This window comes from Dermacentor silvarum, chromosome 5 (genome assembly GCF_013339745.2).
Source record: "Dermacentor silvarum isolate Dsil-2018 chromosome 5, BIME_Dsil_1.4, whole genome shotgun sequence".
Classification (NCBI taxonomy): domain Eukaryota; kingdom Metazoa; phylum Arthropoda; class Arachnida; order Ixodida; family Ixodidae; genus Dermacentor; species Dermacentor silvarum.
The window spans coordinates 66,688,520-66,708,309 of NC_051158.1; the positions used below are offsets into that span (position 1 = coordinate 66,688,520).

The following is a 19,790-nucleotide window of genomic DNA, read 5'->3' on the forward strand; positions in this document are numbered from 1 at the left end:
CCTGGCATGTGGGGCTACTTTCTGTGTTCAATGCGATGAATGATGGTATCATTTCGTAATGTTTCGGCACTCTTTAAGATTGATCCCGCTGAACTCTTTCTAGCAGGCCATGCAACATTGCCCATGGTAATGGCAGTTTACTGAAAGCATGACCTTGGTACTTGGCTGACATGAGGCTATTGTTAGTTCCCACAATACATTGCCAGGCTTCCATCATTCTACACTATACCTTTCTAAAGAATGAAAATGTCTGCACGAGACTTAGTATGTGCCTCAGGCTGTGTTGCTTACCTTTAAGCACCGATTTAACTGGTCATAAATCACACAATATGCGGCACATAAAGAAACAATTCATTTTTATTTTGTTCTCAAGTAACAGGTTTATTTTTTTTTTCATACCGGTCGCACATACACTTGTAGAACCACCATGCAGAAAAAAAAGCATCACACACACACACACAACACATGCACGCACACTTGTACATGAAACTTGTTCAAAACAGTCATCACTCCAAAGCTCGCTTTGTGTTCTCACCACGAAAAAAAATTATAATAAATGTCTTCTACAGGAAGGATGTCATATGAAAGTATGGCTACAACTCGGGGACAGTGCTGAGCAAACAAGTGCGTGGAAGCACATAAAGCAAACACGGCACACCTCACAAGCGCAGCTAAAGAAAGAAAAATGAAAAGTAAAGAAAAGTCTGATAGCATTCCATATGCTTATCTTCCAGCGAGGCTGCCACTAAAACATACCACTAAGGCTGTTGCAGTGTGCGCAGCAAGGTACTGCCGAAAAAAGTCTCCAAAACCTCCACTGCGTGCAACATCATTGAAACGAGCAGCAACAGTAGTAGCCAAGGCAAGATTTGTTCCAGTAATGGGCTTCCCTGACGATGCTCCGTTAGGGTTTGTAAGAGATTCCCCCACGATGCAAGCGTCAACTTACAGCCAACTATGTCGGACAAAGATCAGCAAAAGTGTCGCAACTTTGAATTGGATGCTGCTTAGAATGCAGCACCCAGTTTTACTGTGGCACAGGGACTGAAGATACAGAAACACACACCCTCGCAGGGCCGCGGCACTGACCACGACCAAGTTTGAAGCCTTCAAACGATCTGTGAGCTCTTTGATCCACTAGGAAAGAGGCTGAATGCTCTAAGATTTGGAGCCAATGAAAAAAAAGAGAGAGAGGTGAGGCCTGAATCTGCGAAACTGCACAACGAAGCCATTAACAAAAATGTAGACGAAGTCGAGACAGAAAAAAAAAGAAAGAGAGCGGACCATCTGCCTGCCGTGTCTCCGCACCTGACCTCCAACCATAAAATGTATACGTGTGACCGCAGGAGCGTTTAACACGAGACAAAAACATGTGCACACAAAAGGTCAAAACAATGGAAGACTTTGCTAAAAATGTGTCTGTGTGAGAAGCAAGGGGGCAGCCGTCATGGGCATTAAGCAAATGAAAGTAACACAACAGAAACTCAAAAAAGAAGACAAGAAACATGAAATACAGGAAGCAGCCAAAAGAGGTCCTCAATATACAGGATGGCGTCTGTCTCTCTCCAGCTCCCTGGTGGAATGACCAATCAGTCTAGGCCAGTCTGTTAAACAGAAGACGCCGTCTACTACCCAAGAAGTAGTGCGTGCTATGAATTTACAATGTGAAAAGAAGCGAGCGTAAAATGAAGCGCAAGGCCCAGCATTGTTCATCATATGCCTGCAGTAATAAGGCCAAGTGTAAATGTTAGAGGGGAAAAAAAAAATGATATGCTGTACTATGCGTATATATCAAGGTATAGTTCTGTCCAAATGAAATGTGAACAGGACAGTCCAGTCATTTTACCAGAAAATTGACGTAACGTGCACACTGGTCGCATTTTTGGGTGCATTTTCTGCTACACCAGCTACTGTGTAGGGCAGTAGAATTCCATCTGTCGATTGGTGACAGAAGGCGAGCAGTGGACCATGTGACACACATGCACAAACAAAATGTCCAGCCTTCTGGTTTTGCTGCTTTGAACTGAATTTGTCCCTTCGCATTTCACATGGTCACAACTGTATGAAACATCCGCGTGAGCATGACTGCAACTCAGTAAACTGGCCTGGCATATGATTATTGAGGGTCTAGAACATCACTAGCACATCGTAGCCGGTGTGACACACTGATTCACCAGGTTCCACCTTGATTCAACAAGTGGGCAATCCACAGCAAAAGTTTGCCTGCCAAGGACATTCGGTAAAACCAGTGCAGACAACAATGCTCACGAGATACATAAAAACCAGCGAACAAAGCTAAACTCATTTATTGACGACCTCCAGTAGAACTGGAAAACAGAAGGACCCTGCAAAGCCCTCAGTGAAAGTCTGCACTGTTTGTGCGGAAGCAACAAAGAAGCTTGGAGCAAAACCCACTGATGATGTACACGTCTAGTGGAGAACCACAGGGATGCCGGGAGCCCCAAAGGAGGCCGGGGAGAACTGTGCCTTTTCGCTATTCAAGGTGCCATACCCTACACTGCCACTTTCACTTTCCTGGCTCACGTTCGAGTCTGGCTTGGAGGCTGCCGAGGCAGCTATGGCCGCAGGTGGCAATGCGCAAGCGAGGGGCACGACACACGGAAGATGCGGGAGAGGGAGACGGCTGACTAGACAACACATTTCGCTGCGGCCATTGCCTCGTGTCCCAAGACAGTGAGGGAAGGGTAGACAAGCCTCAGGAGCCCCGGCCACATAGCCAAAAGCCAAGTCAAGGGCCTATGCCGAGGGAGTGGTGCCAAGGCGGTGGAACAGAAGTAAAGCAGACGACAGTTGTGATGGTAGATAGAGCAAACGCGACGGCAGCCCCTGATCATGCCTCGGGTGAACTGAAAAAGTGGTGTCGCGTTGGCCCATGGTCGCAACATATCTGTGATTTCATTACGGCACTTGAACCAATAATAATGGTGTGTGGTTTGAAGAAAGACAAAGGGGGAGGGGGGGGGGGGAATTAGCAGCACATATACATCTACACGAACACACTCACACTGTTCACTTGCACGCTGCTGTCTTTGAACGAATGACAAACGAGGCAAAAACGAGGAGTGACTTCAAAACAATCTTTGCAATCCAAAGAGAACAGAAACAGTGAGAATAATGGAACAAGAGAAAAAGAGGATCGTCCCTGGCCCCACACACACAAAAAAAAAAAGAAAATGAGGGTGGCAGGCGAGCAATGGCTGAACACGGTGTGCAGCACTGAAGAGGGAAGTGACAATCGCTCTGTGTTGCACGGTAATGTTACAGCTCTATGCACACTGTCCTAGAGCCATGCAGCTGACAACGAGATAGAAGCAGAGACACAAGCAGCATTCTAGGCACAACCCGCGCTGAGACCAGCCTAAGCTGTACTGCCACAGAGGGCTTTATGTGGACCGCACAGACAGCGAGAGTGGGATTTAACTTCAGCGTGCTCAGTGTTAATGAATGAGCGACACCACCACAATGACACATTCGTTGCCACTGCAATTAACGCGAAAATGAAATAAGTCCATTTGGGCTAAACAAAAATTGTTCGTGCAGGACATCTGCAAGTTGCACAAAGAGATCTGCAAAGCTCTCTAAAGCTCGCGACCAAATGAACTCTTCACACGTCTGAAGGCAACCCTTTGCTATCAAGCCAAATGCAGTGAAGAAGGGTTCGTTTTTTCATGTTCCTATGCCACATTTGGTCATTTGTGTACGCAGAAGTGGTGCAACACCAATAGGATTTGCTACACATTCTGCTAGCTTCGCAAGTGGAACTAAGTCGCAAGTATGCCACAGATACGGGACCAGTTAGGGTTGCCTACAAACTTTACTTCCGAAAAAGCAACAAACACAAGCAGCTCCTTGAAATTGGGTAAAACGAACACGGTGCTGGCAGAAAACAACAGCTATAACACTGCACTTAAGGAAAGGCTTGCACTTTTCTTTTTTTTTTCTTTAAGCTGGCTCACAATGCCAGTAGCAGCTTGAGACAATGCAGTGTCAAGGTAGCCCTTTTCTGGTGGCCCCCAAAAATACTTGTCAGAGTTGTGGACCAAACAGAAGTCTCCTAACAGCAGCGTGTCTGGTCCCACTGACTCCCACAGAGACAGCGTGCTTTTGCGCAAATTTGGAAGTATGACGCCTCGCATAACGCGAAGCTGACAGGATGGGTGAGAAAAGTAAGCGGATTACTGCTTCCTCCAAATGCCCAAAAGCCTTCATTTCAATGTGTCCCAGATTGTCTTTTCCTATGCCACGAACGAAGCTGCCTACTTGTAAGAAGTATGGCCTACTCATGACTTGGCACAGTAGTCGGCTGACCATACAACTACAGTGGAATCTCGTTGATACGATCTTCACGGGAACCAGAAAATAAACTGTATCATCCAACGTATTATCCAACTAAGTCGTATTATCGGGGAAAGAAAAAAAAATTATCATCCCAAAAAACGTATTACGCAGTATCGTATCAACGAGGTCCCACTGCAACCGTACTTTCACAGTGCCTTGGCAAATGAAGCTATGTGGAGCACAGAAAAGTAGCAGTGTTCACTGCGTTTTTCTTGAATGTAACAATGCAGACACCACACGACAATCTCACAAAGCAGACAAGAATGTGCTGCCAGAAGTTGCCACCACGTGGATAAAAAAAATAAAGGAAAAGAAACACAAATACACTGGCTCCAAACTGCGCTTTCCAAAGCTGGCAGAGTTGACTCCTTTAGAGCCCTTTCGTTTTTTTTTTTTTGTTCTTTTTTCACCCACGAAGAAAACACCTGAGGTATCAAACTTCCCATTTGCATTTTGGTGCCGTCCAGGGGTTGCCAAGACAGACTCAACTGCAGGTGTCTCGCAACTCACTTCACGGTTCAGCTATGGCCGTCCCCCACTGTGGTCAGATGTTTACACTGCACACACTGTCAAGTGTATGCAAGAGTTTCTGGGTGGCCTCCTTCACGCCGCGTAGCTGTGTATGCCTAGCTACACGGAAAGCGCAACTATCCGGGCTATAGTTCAATGTGCCACAGCCTCCGCACGAGAAGGCACCTGCGGCAAGCATTGGCACGAGACGTCGCACTTGCACCAACACGCATCACATCATCTCCGAAGGCAGGATAACGTATTTGTGGCTGCGCAGGGCATAATTATTCAACCCAGCATGGTGCTGACTGAAGTGGTAAGCTTTACTGCCTTTCATCATGGTAGGTAGGGGAGGGGGAAGGGGTAGGAAAATGTTTGACAGACGCTATGTTACGCCGATTGTTGCATCGGATGCAGCTATGTCACCCCTGTGTGGCACTAGACTCCTCTTGTCGACAGTGATGCGTGCACCTCGCTTTGGTCACAGCACTGAGCAGAGCTGTGGCAAGCTAGGAACCCAGCGACTCTATCCGGAGCCCAGAATGCAACTAGGAGGCAGCGTGTTTGTCGCAGAGCAGAATATGCATGACTCCCTTTGCGTCCCTTTAGCAGAATGGCCTACAAGGTGGCTAAACTGCACAGAGCTTCACAGCACAAAAGTAAACATGGACAGAAAAAATTTGGAAGGGTCTGCAATCGAGAGGCTAGTGACCTGGTAAGTCACGCCCGCAACACCCAGTGCATGCTGGTGCTATTTCAAGTTGCTCCTCTTGCAGATAACGGCAATCTTGGCCTGCAACGTGTCAGTTCAGAAGCAGCAACAAATACCACTGGCCACAGCACTGCAGCAATATAAAATGCAAGCAGCCACAGTGATCAAATTGTCTTTTTTTTTTTAGGAAGGGAGGGAGACAACTGGCCTGACGTCAGTCCTCCATTGAGAAACAAAAAGCATGACGAAACGAAACGGGGACACACTACTGGTCCCAGCAATCGTCCGCGGACACTCGTAGCATCTCTCATGACTTTGTGACAGACCTACACTCATGGTGACCTGCCAGCGTCTTTAACTTGGGAGCCGACGAATGGCATCACAGCCACCTGTATTTTCGAAGAACTACAGTGGCCCATGGAAAAGAGCACCTTGCACTGCTGAAAAAAAAAAAGAAATGACTGGCGGTCCTGGCTGGCATATGCAATTCGTGCTGCCAAGTTGTAGCACGACAGAAACAAGATGAAAGAAACGCACAAAAACCAGCACCACACTCACACCTGAAGCTTAAGGAAAGTTTTGTTGGACAAAGTTTATCCTGTAAAGTCACATGGTCATCCTTTGCAACTAACTTTAGGTCTGAGTGCGGCACACGCATATGCACGTTTCTTCCTTCACACCATTTTTGCTGCACTACGATTTGACAATACCAAGAGCCCCATGGGCCAGCTGGCTAGACAGAATTTCAGATCACCAGCGCGGTGGGGCTGGTGGACAACACACCCTGCCCCTGCTCCCCACGGTGGAGGAGGGCCCGTGCTGGGGGGACAAGACTGTGACAGCAGCGGTGGCTTTTGCCGGGCGTGGACGTGTCGGCCTCGTCGGGAGGGCGCACTATGTGTGGTAGGGCACCACGTAGGTGGCCGGGAAGTAGCCGCGGCGCGAGCCAATCTCGCCCTCCCACCAGTTGGCATCCGAGCGATCGTGCACGTTGATGATGTCGCCGCGGCGGAACTCCAGCTCCCCGGATTCCTGGGGCTGGAAGTCGTACATGGCCTGCACCAGACACTGCACGGAGGACAAGACCGGCCCAGTCAGATGCAGCAGCCAAAACTTACTCATGGTTAACTGATGTCGCAAGTAGGAGTAATGCAATCAACAACTCCGTCAATGCATAGTCACACTTTGTCTGTTCCACAAGCTTTTCTATTCATCACTTAATAGCAGTTTTTACATCACCACACCCACATACTTATCTCACCCCATTGGTCCCCAACCAAGTTCCTCGTGCATGCACGACAACTGTTAATATTTTTCAGCATCCTTCTTTCCCAATGCAGCCAAATATTCGAATGTTCTTCCTCACAATGCCATCACCATCACCTGCCCATCATCTGTTTCTGAAAATGTGACTGAGTGCCTGTAGCTGCAATTATGAGTGTCTTTATTGTTTCTTTCTGTATACCCACCAATTATGTAATACACCCTTGTGGGCTATTTAAAGGGACACTAACGAAAAGCACTAAATCAGTTTAAAGTGATAAAGTGTTCTTCAAAACCTATATTGTCATTAATTTCGCAATAGAAGATTGATTATTAGAATAATAAATGAAGGTCAAAGTTGCATTTTTTCAAATTTATTGTCAAAGAAAGCCCCAACACTATAACGCCACTGTGACTTCATTTCTAAGTATGTTTCAAGACAATTCCTTTCGTAGCGAGCTCTACCCTCACCTTTTTTGTAACAGGTATGTTTCTAGCCTTTTTCGTGGGCCGATATGCTCTACTGGCTACGTGGGTATGTGCCCCTGGTCGCCGCGATGTCCCGAATATATATGTGTGTATCTATATTACATATATATATTTAAATAAATAAATAAATAAATAAATAAATAAATAAATAAATAAATAAAATTGTCCGACGGCCAAATTCAAACAGAGGACCTCCAGCACAGAAGCCTGATACCCATTAACCATTACGCCACAAACGCTTTTCTCCGACTACGCCGTGCCTCATAATCGGATCGTAGTTTTGGCAAGTAAAAATCTAGAAATAACTTAAAATGATTTAACGCATCACCATACATCGGAATGTGGGCAAATCCCAAAGATGGTGCAGTTAAAAAAAAAAAAAAAATGAAGCGGTCCGAAGCTCCTCTTACTTCTCTCCCGCAAAGGGTCACATGATAGATGGCAGCGCGCAGTGACTCCGCCCCATTCTCAATCTCAACTCGCTCGGGAAGACTTGGTCTTTCATCGACTTCAAATGGAGGTTGAATGGCCTTGAAACTATTTAAGCCTCATTACCTCAGTAAATGTTCCCAAAACTTGGCATGTTCAGTCTTTGGCTCCTTTAGAACACAATATAGTGCATTTTTACTGATAATGAATTAACTAGGCCACAACAGACACTGCCAAAACCCATGACACCAAGGTGAGCTGGGGCACGAACTTCAAGACAGCGTCGCCACGTGACTTCCCACGGTGAGAGTGGTGCTGTTCTAATTGTAGAAGGGTAATTTAGTAATACGTACAGGTGAAATCATTTTTCTCTGTAGTGTCCCTTTAAGGTAAATAAATGAAACAAGAAAAAGAGATACCATTTTAAGGAACACCGTGACAGTCAGTGATTTCATCTAGGGTGGATCACCACTTAAAGGCAAGAAAGTGCAATGAATTAACACTCAAGAACCCATACGAGTTCCTTATCCACCAGTACAGAACAAGGATGGCTGTTTCTTGTTCATGCACTAAAGAATGGGGAATCCATAAGCACTCCTGAATGCCAATCTACTACAAACCAACGACCTTATCCAGTGACTGCATTTCTTGCAATTTCCTGACTCCATTTTACAAAAGAAGCTTTCAACAAACCCTCAGCCATCACTGAGGCAGTCATGAAACTCTTACAAACTTATATGCAGAGGCACATAGCCCATCACGCCCCATTGTACATGTGACACCACATTTTGCACCGCTCTCGCCAAGATGAATGAATGAATGAATGAATGAATGAATGAATGAATGAATGAATGAATGAATGAATGAATGAATGAATGAATGAATGAGGGTCGATCGAGAAATAAGGTTCCCAAAGAGCTCCAGCCACACGGGAAGGTGGGAGGCGAAATCCGGCAAACACTGCTGTGTGCAGCTGTTCCCCCACTCTCAATTGCGCCCGGCTGCGCTTCGCTGCGCCGCTCAGTCTTGGCTCAGCAGCCATCCGAGATAGAGGTGTCCATTGTTGCTCCCGCCAAGTGCGAGATTTGTTCTGTAATTCGCTTTTTGCACGCCAAAAAGCGAATTGGATATTCATTGTCAGTTGACAGAGGTGTATGGCGACAAGTGTATGTCCATTCAACACGTCTGAAAGTGGTGCAGGGAGTTTAGTGCCTGTCGGAAGGACATCCACGATGAAGAACGGAGTGGAAGACCGTCAGTTTCGGAGGCGATTATTGAGATGGTCCAACGCAAAGTGATTCAAAACAGGAGGATTACCGTCTGTGAACTTGTTGCTCGGATTCCTGGGAGTTCTTACGGTACAGTGGAAAGAGCTTTGACTGAAAAATTGAGGTATCACAAGTGCTGTGCTCGATGGGTACCGCGTCTGTTGACAGCAGAACATAAGGACAAACGCTTTGCCTGTGGTCTCTAATTCCTTCAACAGTGTCGAGAAGATAAGAAAGGATTGTTGGACTCCATTGTTATGGGAGACGAAACGTGGGCGTTTCATTTCACTCCCGAAACGAAACAGAAGTCCAAACAATGGCGTCACTCAGGATCACCAGTCGCAAAGCAGTTCAAACAAACTGCTTCTGCTGGCAAAGTCATGGCCAGGGTGTTTTTGGATCGTAAGGGGATACTGCTGATCGATTTCATGGAACCTGGGACAACAATCAACTCAGACAGCTATTGTGCAACGCTAAGAAAACTCAGGTGAGCTATCCAGAACCGCCGGCGAGGACAACTGACAGCCGGTGTAATGCTGCTTCACAACAACACCCGAACTCACGTCTCCCGTCAAACCCAGGACCTTTTGACAAACTTTGGGTGGACTGTCATGCCCTGCCCACCATACAGTCCGGACCACGTGCCTAGCGATTGTCACTTGATCCCCAAGTTAAAGGAACTCTCGAGTGGTCATCACTTCCGGAGCGACGATGAAGTCAAAGAAGAGGCGAAACACTTCCTCAACGGGTTGGCGGCGGAGTTCTACAACATTAAGATACTGAAATTGGAGCACCATCTACAAATGCGTAGAAAAAGATGGCGATTATGTACATTGCTATGAGACTAAGCGCGTGCGTGCGTGCGTGTGTGTGTGTGTGTAAGTTCCAGTATTCGAATTACCACTGCAGCTGAAGGTACAGTTGCCAGTTGTGCAGAGTTGTACAGTTGAACATGCAAGACATAACCCTTCAAGTGCACAAAGGAGTGTGAGTGGGGTGTGGATGAAAGGCAAGCCACATCGTCATGGAATGATGCAGTGGTTCTGTAGCTCGCATGACAGAGCCCACAGCATTCGAGTGTCACATCAATGCCATGCATGAACTGACCTGACTTGAAATGACTACATGATGGAGCAACTGTCAACATGTAGGCAGTAAGACTATTTTATCACAACATGCCTTTGAGTTTGCAAAACAACCACAGATGCCCCCTGCGCAAGCTCTGCCATGTGTTTTCTTCCATGTTTCTGGTGACCATAGTGTGAAAGCCGCCACTAATTTTTCACTTTCCGAAGACCGTACAATTTTACTTTGCAATGACCATATCAAATAAAAAAAAGAAGAGCTTAAAGGGACAGTTTAAATAATAAAAGAAGAAAGAAAAGTTGCCAAGCTTGACAGCAATTTTTGAAAAACATATTGATGCACAGAAACAAGCCAAGAACACAAAACAGAAAGGTAGAAATGAAAAACCAATACATATTCAATTACCACCAGCCAACACACAGTATATTTCATGAGAAGCAGAAAGAAAATTGTGCACCCATTTGTTTGACTTTTATAAAGTATGCAAGAATCCAACCTCCACAAAGTAGACCCACACCTAAAAATACCCGTATGCTATGGCCAGCAGCGATGTTCCCAAAGTTGGAATACTACTGCACTAGCAGACAATGCTACTACTCAAAGCATGCTTTTCAATGCTCTACAAAATGGGAGCTAATTTACTGGGGGGCTTACTTGCATGTCTAGCTGACAATGCTGCATTTGCAGCCTTGCCAGCATGGCCTACAATGCCATACATCAGACTCTACCCTATAAAACGGGTCACTCATGCACAGAACACAAGAAAATGGGTGATAACACACTGTGTTCCAATGCTGATTACGAGGCAAGGAGGACATCCCAGGATGGATTGACACCACTTACAACTTGAGAGGGCTTCTGCATGCCCACATGCAACCAAGCACAGCGGCATTGCTCCAGTGGATTGCCCAGCTGCAATGAGGCAGAGATACCTGAAGAGCTGAAGGTATGCTGGTTGGACTAAGGCACAGAGCTTGACACCACTGTCTCAAGACATCCGGAGTGTACTAGACCCAATCACAGTAGGAAGCCCGACCAAATCTTATGGGATGCAGCAACTTCCAGGAAAATGTTCAGAAAGGCGAGAAACCAGCAATAGGTGGTCACATGTAGAAATATACATCGCTGGTGACTGATTACATTTTCCATCAAAGGCTTTCACCATGAAGGCCCGAAACCGACAAAAGTGGCAACACAAGAGGCATCGCTGACAAATGACGGTGCTTTCCACCAGAGCATTGTCAGTCATCCACCAGAGGTCTTCCATCAAAGGCTTCCAAGTTCTTCGGGCCATCAAAATTTGATGAGCCAGGAGGTTACCTGCAGTAAGGCATGCTGGTGTATGTGCTCCCAGGTGCACGAGTGTCGATAGCACGAGCAATGCATGCACAATCTTGTAACGAGTTGCTTGGGCCTGGGTAGGAAGCGCTCTTCAGTTCCAAACAGCTTGTAGATCCTTCTGGAGAACTCGGGCTCTGCTTGTGGCCTGGCTTATTAGCTGAGTTCACATGTTATTACAGAGGCACAATAGTGCTGTACAGAGGGCTTGCTTCTACCATAACAAGCAGGCGCTGCTCCACAATGAATCAGCTTTGTGAAATGTTAACGACATAGCTGTCTTTATGACTAGTCACAGCACTGCAGGCTCCAAAGTATATTTCAAGGCAAAGGGGGCTGTGGGTCTGATTGCCTACGGTATTTTTTAACCCACACGAGAAGATGAGCACACCTATGCTACCAAGTCTAAATGTAGCCACTGCAGCCAGAGACCAAACAAGCCTTTGTTTACTCATTGGCTCAGCCCCAAAACCAGACAGAGGAGGTTCCGAACATCCCACGTTGCCATCTTGAAGGCATCAGCTTGACAACCGCACTCAAGAGTGTAGGCGACTAGGACTGACACAAGTTCAGTCAATTTGCGGACCGCAACCAAGGATGCTTCTACGTGCACCACCATGGCGATGGACAGTGAACTGAAAGATTTTGACGGGCTGCTCTTATAATCAAACTGAATGGTATCTGCAATCTTTGCCCTATGTGGAAGTAGCTCTGCTTTCCAATGGCACATTGCCAGAGACAAGCTCGTTCACTACAGACTGGGTGATCCACTCTGCACATGGCAAGGCCGTTTTGAGACGTTTGCTAGCAGGTGAATAGAAAAGAAAGGAGTCAGTGAATGCATCGTCCTTATTAGGCAGCCTTTCAGTGGACCTTCTACAAGAAAGGCAATTACCCCAGTGCACAACACAGTAGTGGGTTGCGGCTATAATCGTGTTGGCGACACGGTCTCTTCCAGATCAAAACTAATGGTCGCAAGCTGAGGAGGCATTCTAGAGTTTCAGATCTCGTGTGGCCGCATTGGTCACAGAGACACCGGCATAGCGCAGGGATACCCTTTAAAAACACCTATATAATTCAGCCCCACTAAGACTACACTTTATAATCATTCTAGCAGCTATCGTCATCTTCCTCCGCCTTTTATATAAGTTGCGCTCCAGCATGTGTCTCGTGCCTCATGTTGCGAGCTGCGAGGTTAGAAAAAGAGGAAGAAGAATAAAAGACAGCCTCTTCTGCTCCTGCCATAGGTCCAAACGGTTCTCAGGTCTTTTGCTTGCTGACTCGCACATTGTTGCAGTCCCTTATTGTGGTGATCCGGACGTGATTGTAAGGCGAGCACAATGTGATGGACGAGGCCACTAACGAGAGACCGACGACCAGCGCAGAGGGCCTCGCCACGATGCAGATTCACCTGCCGTCCTTTTGGCCATATAATATTGCAGCCTGGTTTATTCAGGTAGAGGCCATCTTCAACCTTGCGCATTACCTCGCAGCACGCAAGTTCCTCCACACAGTCTCGGCACTCCCTACAAATGTGGTTGAGGACTTCCAAGATGTTGTGGACACACCCCCCTACACCACCTGTCCATGACCACTTCAAAATGATGGTGCTGCAATGCACGTCCGTGTCTCTGCGCAAGCGCCTCCAGTGGCTTTTCAACGAGGAGAAGCTCGGCGGACGTCAAATTTCTACGTCGTATGCGGCGATTTCTCAGTGACTGCAGGCTGGACATAACCAGACCGCTGCTGCTTAAACTGTTCCTTCAGTGCCTGCCACAGAATATGGTGGTCACCTTGGCTTACCAGCACCAGAGACATCTCCCTCGACAATCTTGCTGAGCTGGCCGACCACATCGCCAACTATTCAGCAAGACGTACAGTGGCAACAATGACCGTTCTGCTGTCACACCTCGAAGATCGGCAGTCTAGCCTTGAACAAGAGACCTGAGAACCGTTTGGACCAACGACATAAAGATTCCCACAATGTCAGCTAACGTTGAGCAGCTTGGCACCAGGTGCCTGCCAAAAAAATGTTTGTTGTGGCCCGAGCAAATGCGGCATTGGCATTTTGTCTTCAACCAAGCTCCCAGCGAAAGCAGCAAACAGGGGAGATCAAACTGGTCATTAAACCACCTGGACTACAAGTGGCCCTCTGCAACTTGAAGCTCTGAGGCAAAGCAGCAACGAAAAAGAAAAAGGGACGAGACACGCAACATGGGACGCAATGGAGCAGCCACAACAAGCAAACGACGTTGCAGCAGACATTGCAGAGCGCTGCCAGGTCACTCGGCAGCAGACGGCAAGTGGCTGAAACGAGTGCAAGATGAAGTGGCATCCGAGTGACCGTCCCTCGTAGGAAAAGTGGCCTTCTTATGAAACGAAAACAAACAAAGCGTCTTCGGCACCAGCCAAGCGTACAGCAAGCTGTCTGGCAGCAGAAGTCGTTGACTGGCGAGGCAGAGCGTAAATACCTGGCTCTTGTCTTCCCGTCCACCAGCTCCAAGCCTAGCTGTTTGGCCAGGGTCATTTCCTGTCGGAACCTTGAGCGGTGTCAATACGCGCTGATGCCGTGGCTGAGGTTGCACTCCGGGGATAGCCTCCTGTGCGTGGCGCCCCGTGTTTGAGTGAGGGTCATCAGGCTTCTACTTAGCCATCAGGTAATGGCTCTCAGTGGACATGTACTACCATGCCAGAATGAAATGAGAACACTAGAAAATAAACCAGAAGGTGCACTTCCCTTTTGTGTGTGAGAGAGGAGAGTGGAGTGTTTCATTCACAGACATCTAGTCTAGTCTTTAGGCTAGAGCACATAGGTTTGTTTTGTCCAATCCCTACTTCAGTCAGGCATAACAGCACATTCACACTACTATGCAGGCACTCATATGTGCAAGCGCTTGGCAACGCATGCGTGTTGTTGGTTTTCAGTTTTTGCTGAAAGTAAATACTTTGCCATTTCGCATCTTTTTTTTTTTCTGTGTTGCTTTGTCTGCTTTATGAGAAGAATGCCTCAAAGGTCCTCCGGCATTACCTTTTGAACGTCCACAAATTTAAAAGGATGCAAACATCCCGGTTGCATGTTTCAACTGTTGGATATGTATGCTGGTTCATCTACGTGTTTTGCATGTGTACACACTTTGAAAATTGCTTTCATTATCTGTAGCGCAGTACCGCTTATAGTTAAGATATTCATGACTCTGGCAATTTATGTTATGTACACTGTTTATATAAATAGCTTTTTGCTGCTGGGTATTGTGCAGAACACTTCAACACCGCCTTAGTTGAGAGTGCACTAAACCACACTATCAACATCCCTTGCTCACTGCAGGTTCTTATAAAATTCATGATGTGCATGCATGATCATCACTCGTTAGGGAACCACCAGTGATACTCCTGCTTCCCTGTCGATGCTGATAAAACCACCAAACGAAGCGCTGCCTAGGGGGGTATAGAAGATAGGCCTCTTCAGTGGACCGTACGCGTCTGTGCCATCTTTACTAACCTTACTTCCTGCACATTCATTTCACATTCATCAGGCAAAATGTGTGCTCTGATTGTATGCCTCGTCAAGTGGGTAGGTAAGTGGAACTACAGGGCAGCAACAAAAATGAGCCTCTATTAAACGACATGGCAAGCACCAGGTGCAACGAGCCTCACCTCCTCGGGGTGCATGTCGCGAAGCTTGATGTCCTGAGAGCGGCTGACTGAAGCCGACCGGTGGTACTCAACCAGCTCGTTGAGCGAGGCAAACTTCACCACCCAAAGGAAGAACTTGCCCATCGTGTCTCGTAGAACCTGCGCACATTTACATTTTGTTAGGTAAGAGAGGGTCCTGATTTCCGTGTCTCGCAGCAAGCCAGGTCGCGTCTAGGCATTGGATACTCTCAAAAGGTGAGTTGGCATCACTGAACTGCCAACGTTGCCAATTAATCAAGTGACACATCATCTGCAGAAGTCAAGGGTTCAAATCCTGTGGGAATATGTGGTAACCTGTGGCTGCAATGTGTGGCCCAACCCACTTTTTTTTTCTTCACCATTAAAAAAAAAAATTCAGCCATCCCCCATTGCATGAAAAGAAATACACTGCACGAAGTATGGCTTATGCCAATGCATCTGTACTTGTTAAATTCCTTAAATGAAATATTCCACTTGTCTTTCAGAGTACTTTGGACAAAAATATTGCTTCTCACAAATTCCCATGAAACTTGGGAATGTTGGCAGAGGAAGCAGTTTTAGGCTCGGTTCTTAGCTTAGATCCCAAAGCTTTAAAAACTATGGTCAGAAGCACTGGTTGTAAAGTGGCTAGGACCAATGAATGCAAAGAAATCTTGTAAATCCATTTAGCATGCCAGAACTCTGCCCATAAAAGAAAACCAATGAATACACAGCAGTCCCCAAACCATTCAAATGATAAGCTGAGCAGTCTAGGGACAATTTCGCAAGTTTTATGCAAGGAAGACTTGCACAACACTTGCTCAAACTGCTCCCTGATGTGAGTTAAAAAAGATTGGACCATAACTGAGCACTCAAGCTAACAGACACACTCACACAAGAAAGACCAACGCACCTTGAAGTGCTGGACGCCGTCACCACAGCGAACTGAGAGGGAGAAGTCGCCCGGTGAGCTCTCGCTGACACGAATCAGGAAGGCTCCTTCGTGCTTGTTCGACAGCAGCTTCTCCGCGTCGGCTCGTGTAATGCGTCCATAATACCAGCTGCAGGAAAGAAATTAAGCTCAAATTACATTCATACCAAATAAAGAAATTGACTAAAGAATCGCAGTCGCTTTCAACGCTACAAGGAATTGCAGTGGATGCCAAAGAGTTTGATTATCTCTGCTAGCAGCTACGTCTTATGCAATTGCGATGAGCAGTGATAGGCACGCACTTTTTATGCTAATAATTTTCAATGCTCCAAAAGCAATGTGATAAAAATTAAAGCTGTCATTGAGCTGTAACAAAGAGGCAATTTGGGCACTTTTTTATTATTATTAATTCATTATAATGCTGCTGCAAGTCAGCAATACCCTACTCTGAAGACCACCGTTCAATCTGTTATGCTCCCTTCCCCTTCTTTCTTAAGCCCTGGAAATATTTCAATTGTACAGTCGCACCAAAGCCACGCTATTTCTCTCGAACTCCCGGCTTCCTATCTGCTGGACTGTCTGACTGCCGACAGTTCAATGCACAGCATAAGCATGCTGTGGATGCCTATGTTGCCTGCACTAGCCCACTTGTGTCTCTATTGGAAAGGTTGTGTGCGATTATTGTAAAAAAATAACCATGAACAACACTGCACAAATAATAGTACATTTGACTGGTTCCCAGGGCGCTCTGAAATTGTTTGTAGCGATGCTGAGGCCTCCCGACATTGAAGCCTTAAAAAGGACGCCCAGACCGAACATTCAGTGGCTTCAAAAGCAATCGGAGCAGCCACTTGATCGGTCAGATCTCAGTCGTGCTCCCAGCTTGATGGTGAAAGCACCTCCGAGCGCTCTCAGCTGGAGTGGGGCGCTCTGAGTGAGCAAGGTGAACATATTTTGCGCCCTCGATTTTGACCAGCCAATGTATACTGCCCTGCAAGAGTGCTTAGAGGTGACCAGTCAAATTTGCTATCAGTGATACATTGAGGGGTAATTAAAGGGAAATGCTAAATAAGTATATTGTTTCAAAACTGTGTTTCGTTGGTGTGACGATTATCACCACAAAAAAAAAAAAAAAAAGGGGACAGTGGGCCACAGTTCCACCACACCTTTGCTTTAAGCTACAGCTTTATGCGTTCACAACCTCAAGGGTTGCCAGTGTCTTGCACAATGCAAAACAATGCAGAGAACCAAGCACAAAGCGTGAAACGTGCAATGACATCAGCAATATCTTTAAACCCCCAAGAACAAAAAACGGTAGATGATCCAGTTGTAATGAGTTAAGTACACTCACAATGCATGGCATAGGAGCCAGCAAACTATCAGCAGCTAACATCCCAAAACCTACTGCAGCCAAAGCCGATTGAAGAGGACCACATTTAGTGCTGCAAAAGCCACGTGGTCAAAATTAGAGCAGCCATTTTGCTGTGTCACAGCCAGAACACTCAGGCGCATTTTTTTTTTTTCCAGTTAATGCTGCAGCAGGCTAGCATTGCCCTACTCCCACGCTTACTTGAAATCCACTTTAGCTGGCCTTAATTGACAAAATGAAACTACGCAGCAACAGCTCTGATGAACAGCAGCATCTCTTACCATGAGGCTAAGAACTCACACAGCAGATACACTAACACATGTGGTCTGGCTGCTTGTGTAAGAGGGAGCAAGGCTGGATGCAGAATGCCCGCAAATAATGGCAGGGTGCCCGGAAGAGCAGCAGTGACGGAGAGCCCGTGTTCACACCAGGTTATGTATAGACCATGAAGCTATTAGGTTAAGGGGTTTAATGTCCCGAAGCTGTTGCACAGAGGACTATGAGCGGAGGAGCTGTAGTGCGGCTAACTCGCAGGTTAATTTTAGCCACCAAGGGTTCACCATTTAATGCGATCACTGCGGCAGCACTTTTTGAAGTCTCGATTCCTGCGCGTGATGACCCACCGGTTAGTCACGAGGGAGTTCTGCTCCTTTGAAACTTCCTCAAAGTGCGGAGAGGTTGTACAAAAACCTATCAGATAGGAAGTAACAAGAATTTTTCATATATGTTGACTTCTAGCAAAGATGCTGCTTGCATTGAGAAGGATAACTCGGAACAGCCACACAGGGAAGATAAGTGCCGTGACTCACCCCGTGACCCATGTAGCAGCAAGCACGTTAACATGCATTTAAGGTTTCAAACACAATTCTGAAGGAGAGGAAATGCAACCGTCACGGCTGTTCACTGAATATGCAACTCTGTGCTCAGAAGCAGAATTCCATGAAAACCGAGTCCCCACATAGCAGGTACAGGCACTATGAAGCCATGCAAATCACAACTGCCTCATAACACAAAACTGGTGATCTGCACCATTCATGGTTCACAGTTAACAAATTTCAGTGCCTACAACTCGTAACTTGAGGCAATGCCTCTGTAGCAGTCATCTAAATCCTACAAGAAGTACTCCAATTCCATAAATTCAAGCCTGTCAGTGGAAAACAAACAGCCCCAAGTCAGATATCCTCATGGAAGTTGCAATACGTGGCTGGTTCCAGAAAGGGTATTAAATATCTGACGAGTGTATGCACTTACGGTTATCAGAATAATTTGAGCATTGCCATTTATGTTGTCTGGGACATTCTAAGTGGTAAATTACCCTTAAATTGGCAGGAAATGCAGTCGTCATGCAAAAAAGCAGCATTGCTAGAGCTAGACACACTCATCTGCTCAGCAAGTGGATATTATGCATTCTTGAATGTTTAGCCAAATCTGTGCCTCTCTTGTCGTTTCAAAACTCCCCATTTATTCTGCGCAAAAAATGTCTGCTGTCATCAAAGTAGACGAGCGACAAGATTTCCCCTGTGAATTTCGCGCACCAAACATGGCACCGATGATGTCAGTGTGATGTCACATATGTTGTTAAATTTCTGGATTTGTATAATTTTTTAGACGCGAAGCTCCTTAGGGTCTAGCCTTGTCCGTCCGGCGTCGTCCGTGCTCACATCGACTGCCACGCCATCGTTCTGTCATGGATGAAACGTTGCATGCAGCGGCTCAACGTCTATACACGAGCTGGCACTGCTGTGTATGGCAGCGTTCCAGACCACACAATCTCTTTCTGCCATGGTCGAACGCAAGGCGCGGCATGCTGCGGCTCAGCGTCTACGCAGACAGCAAGCTACTCCGGCGGCGAGGGCGCGGGAAGCGGCGGCTCGCCGGCAACGCCGACAGCAAACTACCCCAGGAGGCGAGAGCGAGGGAAGCGGCGGCAAAGCGGCAACGCCGACAACAAGCTGCTCTCTTACGGTGCATCTCTTATGACTACAAGCAACCCACAATCACGAGGGGAACATGCATAGACCTCGTCTTGGCAAAGTTTACGATGTATCCGCTAGAAGAACCGCTGGCTCTATATTTCACAGACCATAAAGCAGTAATAATGAAATCGAAACGCAACCCGGAACTCAACACGATATACGCATTATGAGCAATAAAACACATTGTATTTACTGTACACCACGTTGTCACGCATTTACATGCGCGAGTGGGGCAATGTCACGGGCGATTTTACGGTATAACGATCCCCAGTGATTCACCCCACTCATCACGATTCACTTCGTGGATATGCGGTGATTTTTTGTGTTATACCTGCACTGCATTTATCATTCAAATGACCACTACAACACAGGAACTCACTCTAGATTGACCAGTAGTGAACTACTCCTT

At 46.6% G+C, this 19,790-nt stretch overlaps 1 protein-coding gene across 2 annotated transcripts in view; it reads right to left on the reverse strand.

The window, feature by feature from the left end:
• Positions 1-339: 339 nt before the first annotated feature.
• The window catches only part of LOC119453442 (growth factor receptor-bound protein 2), a 34,904-nt gene continuing 15,453 nt past the window's right edge, over positions 340-19,790 (reverse strand). The window contains exons 3-6 of one of the 2 annotated variants that reach the window (XM_037715473.2): positions 16,019-16,166; positions 15,109-15,246; positions 13,926-14,054; positions 340-6,649 (exon numbers count right to left, since the gene is read on the reverse strand). In XM_037715473.2, the coding sequence (XP_037571401.1) occupies positions 6,476-6,649; positions 13,926-14,054; positions 15,109-15,246; positions 16,019-16,166 (589 nt within the window). In that variant the 3' untranslated portion in view covers positions 340-6,475. The remainder of the gene's footprint in view (positions 6,650-13,925; positions 14,055-15,108; positions 15,247-16,018; positions 16,167-19,790) is intronic. The other variant, XM_037715474.2, reaches the window with a different exon arrangement.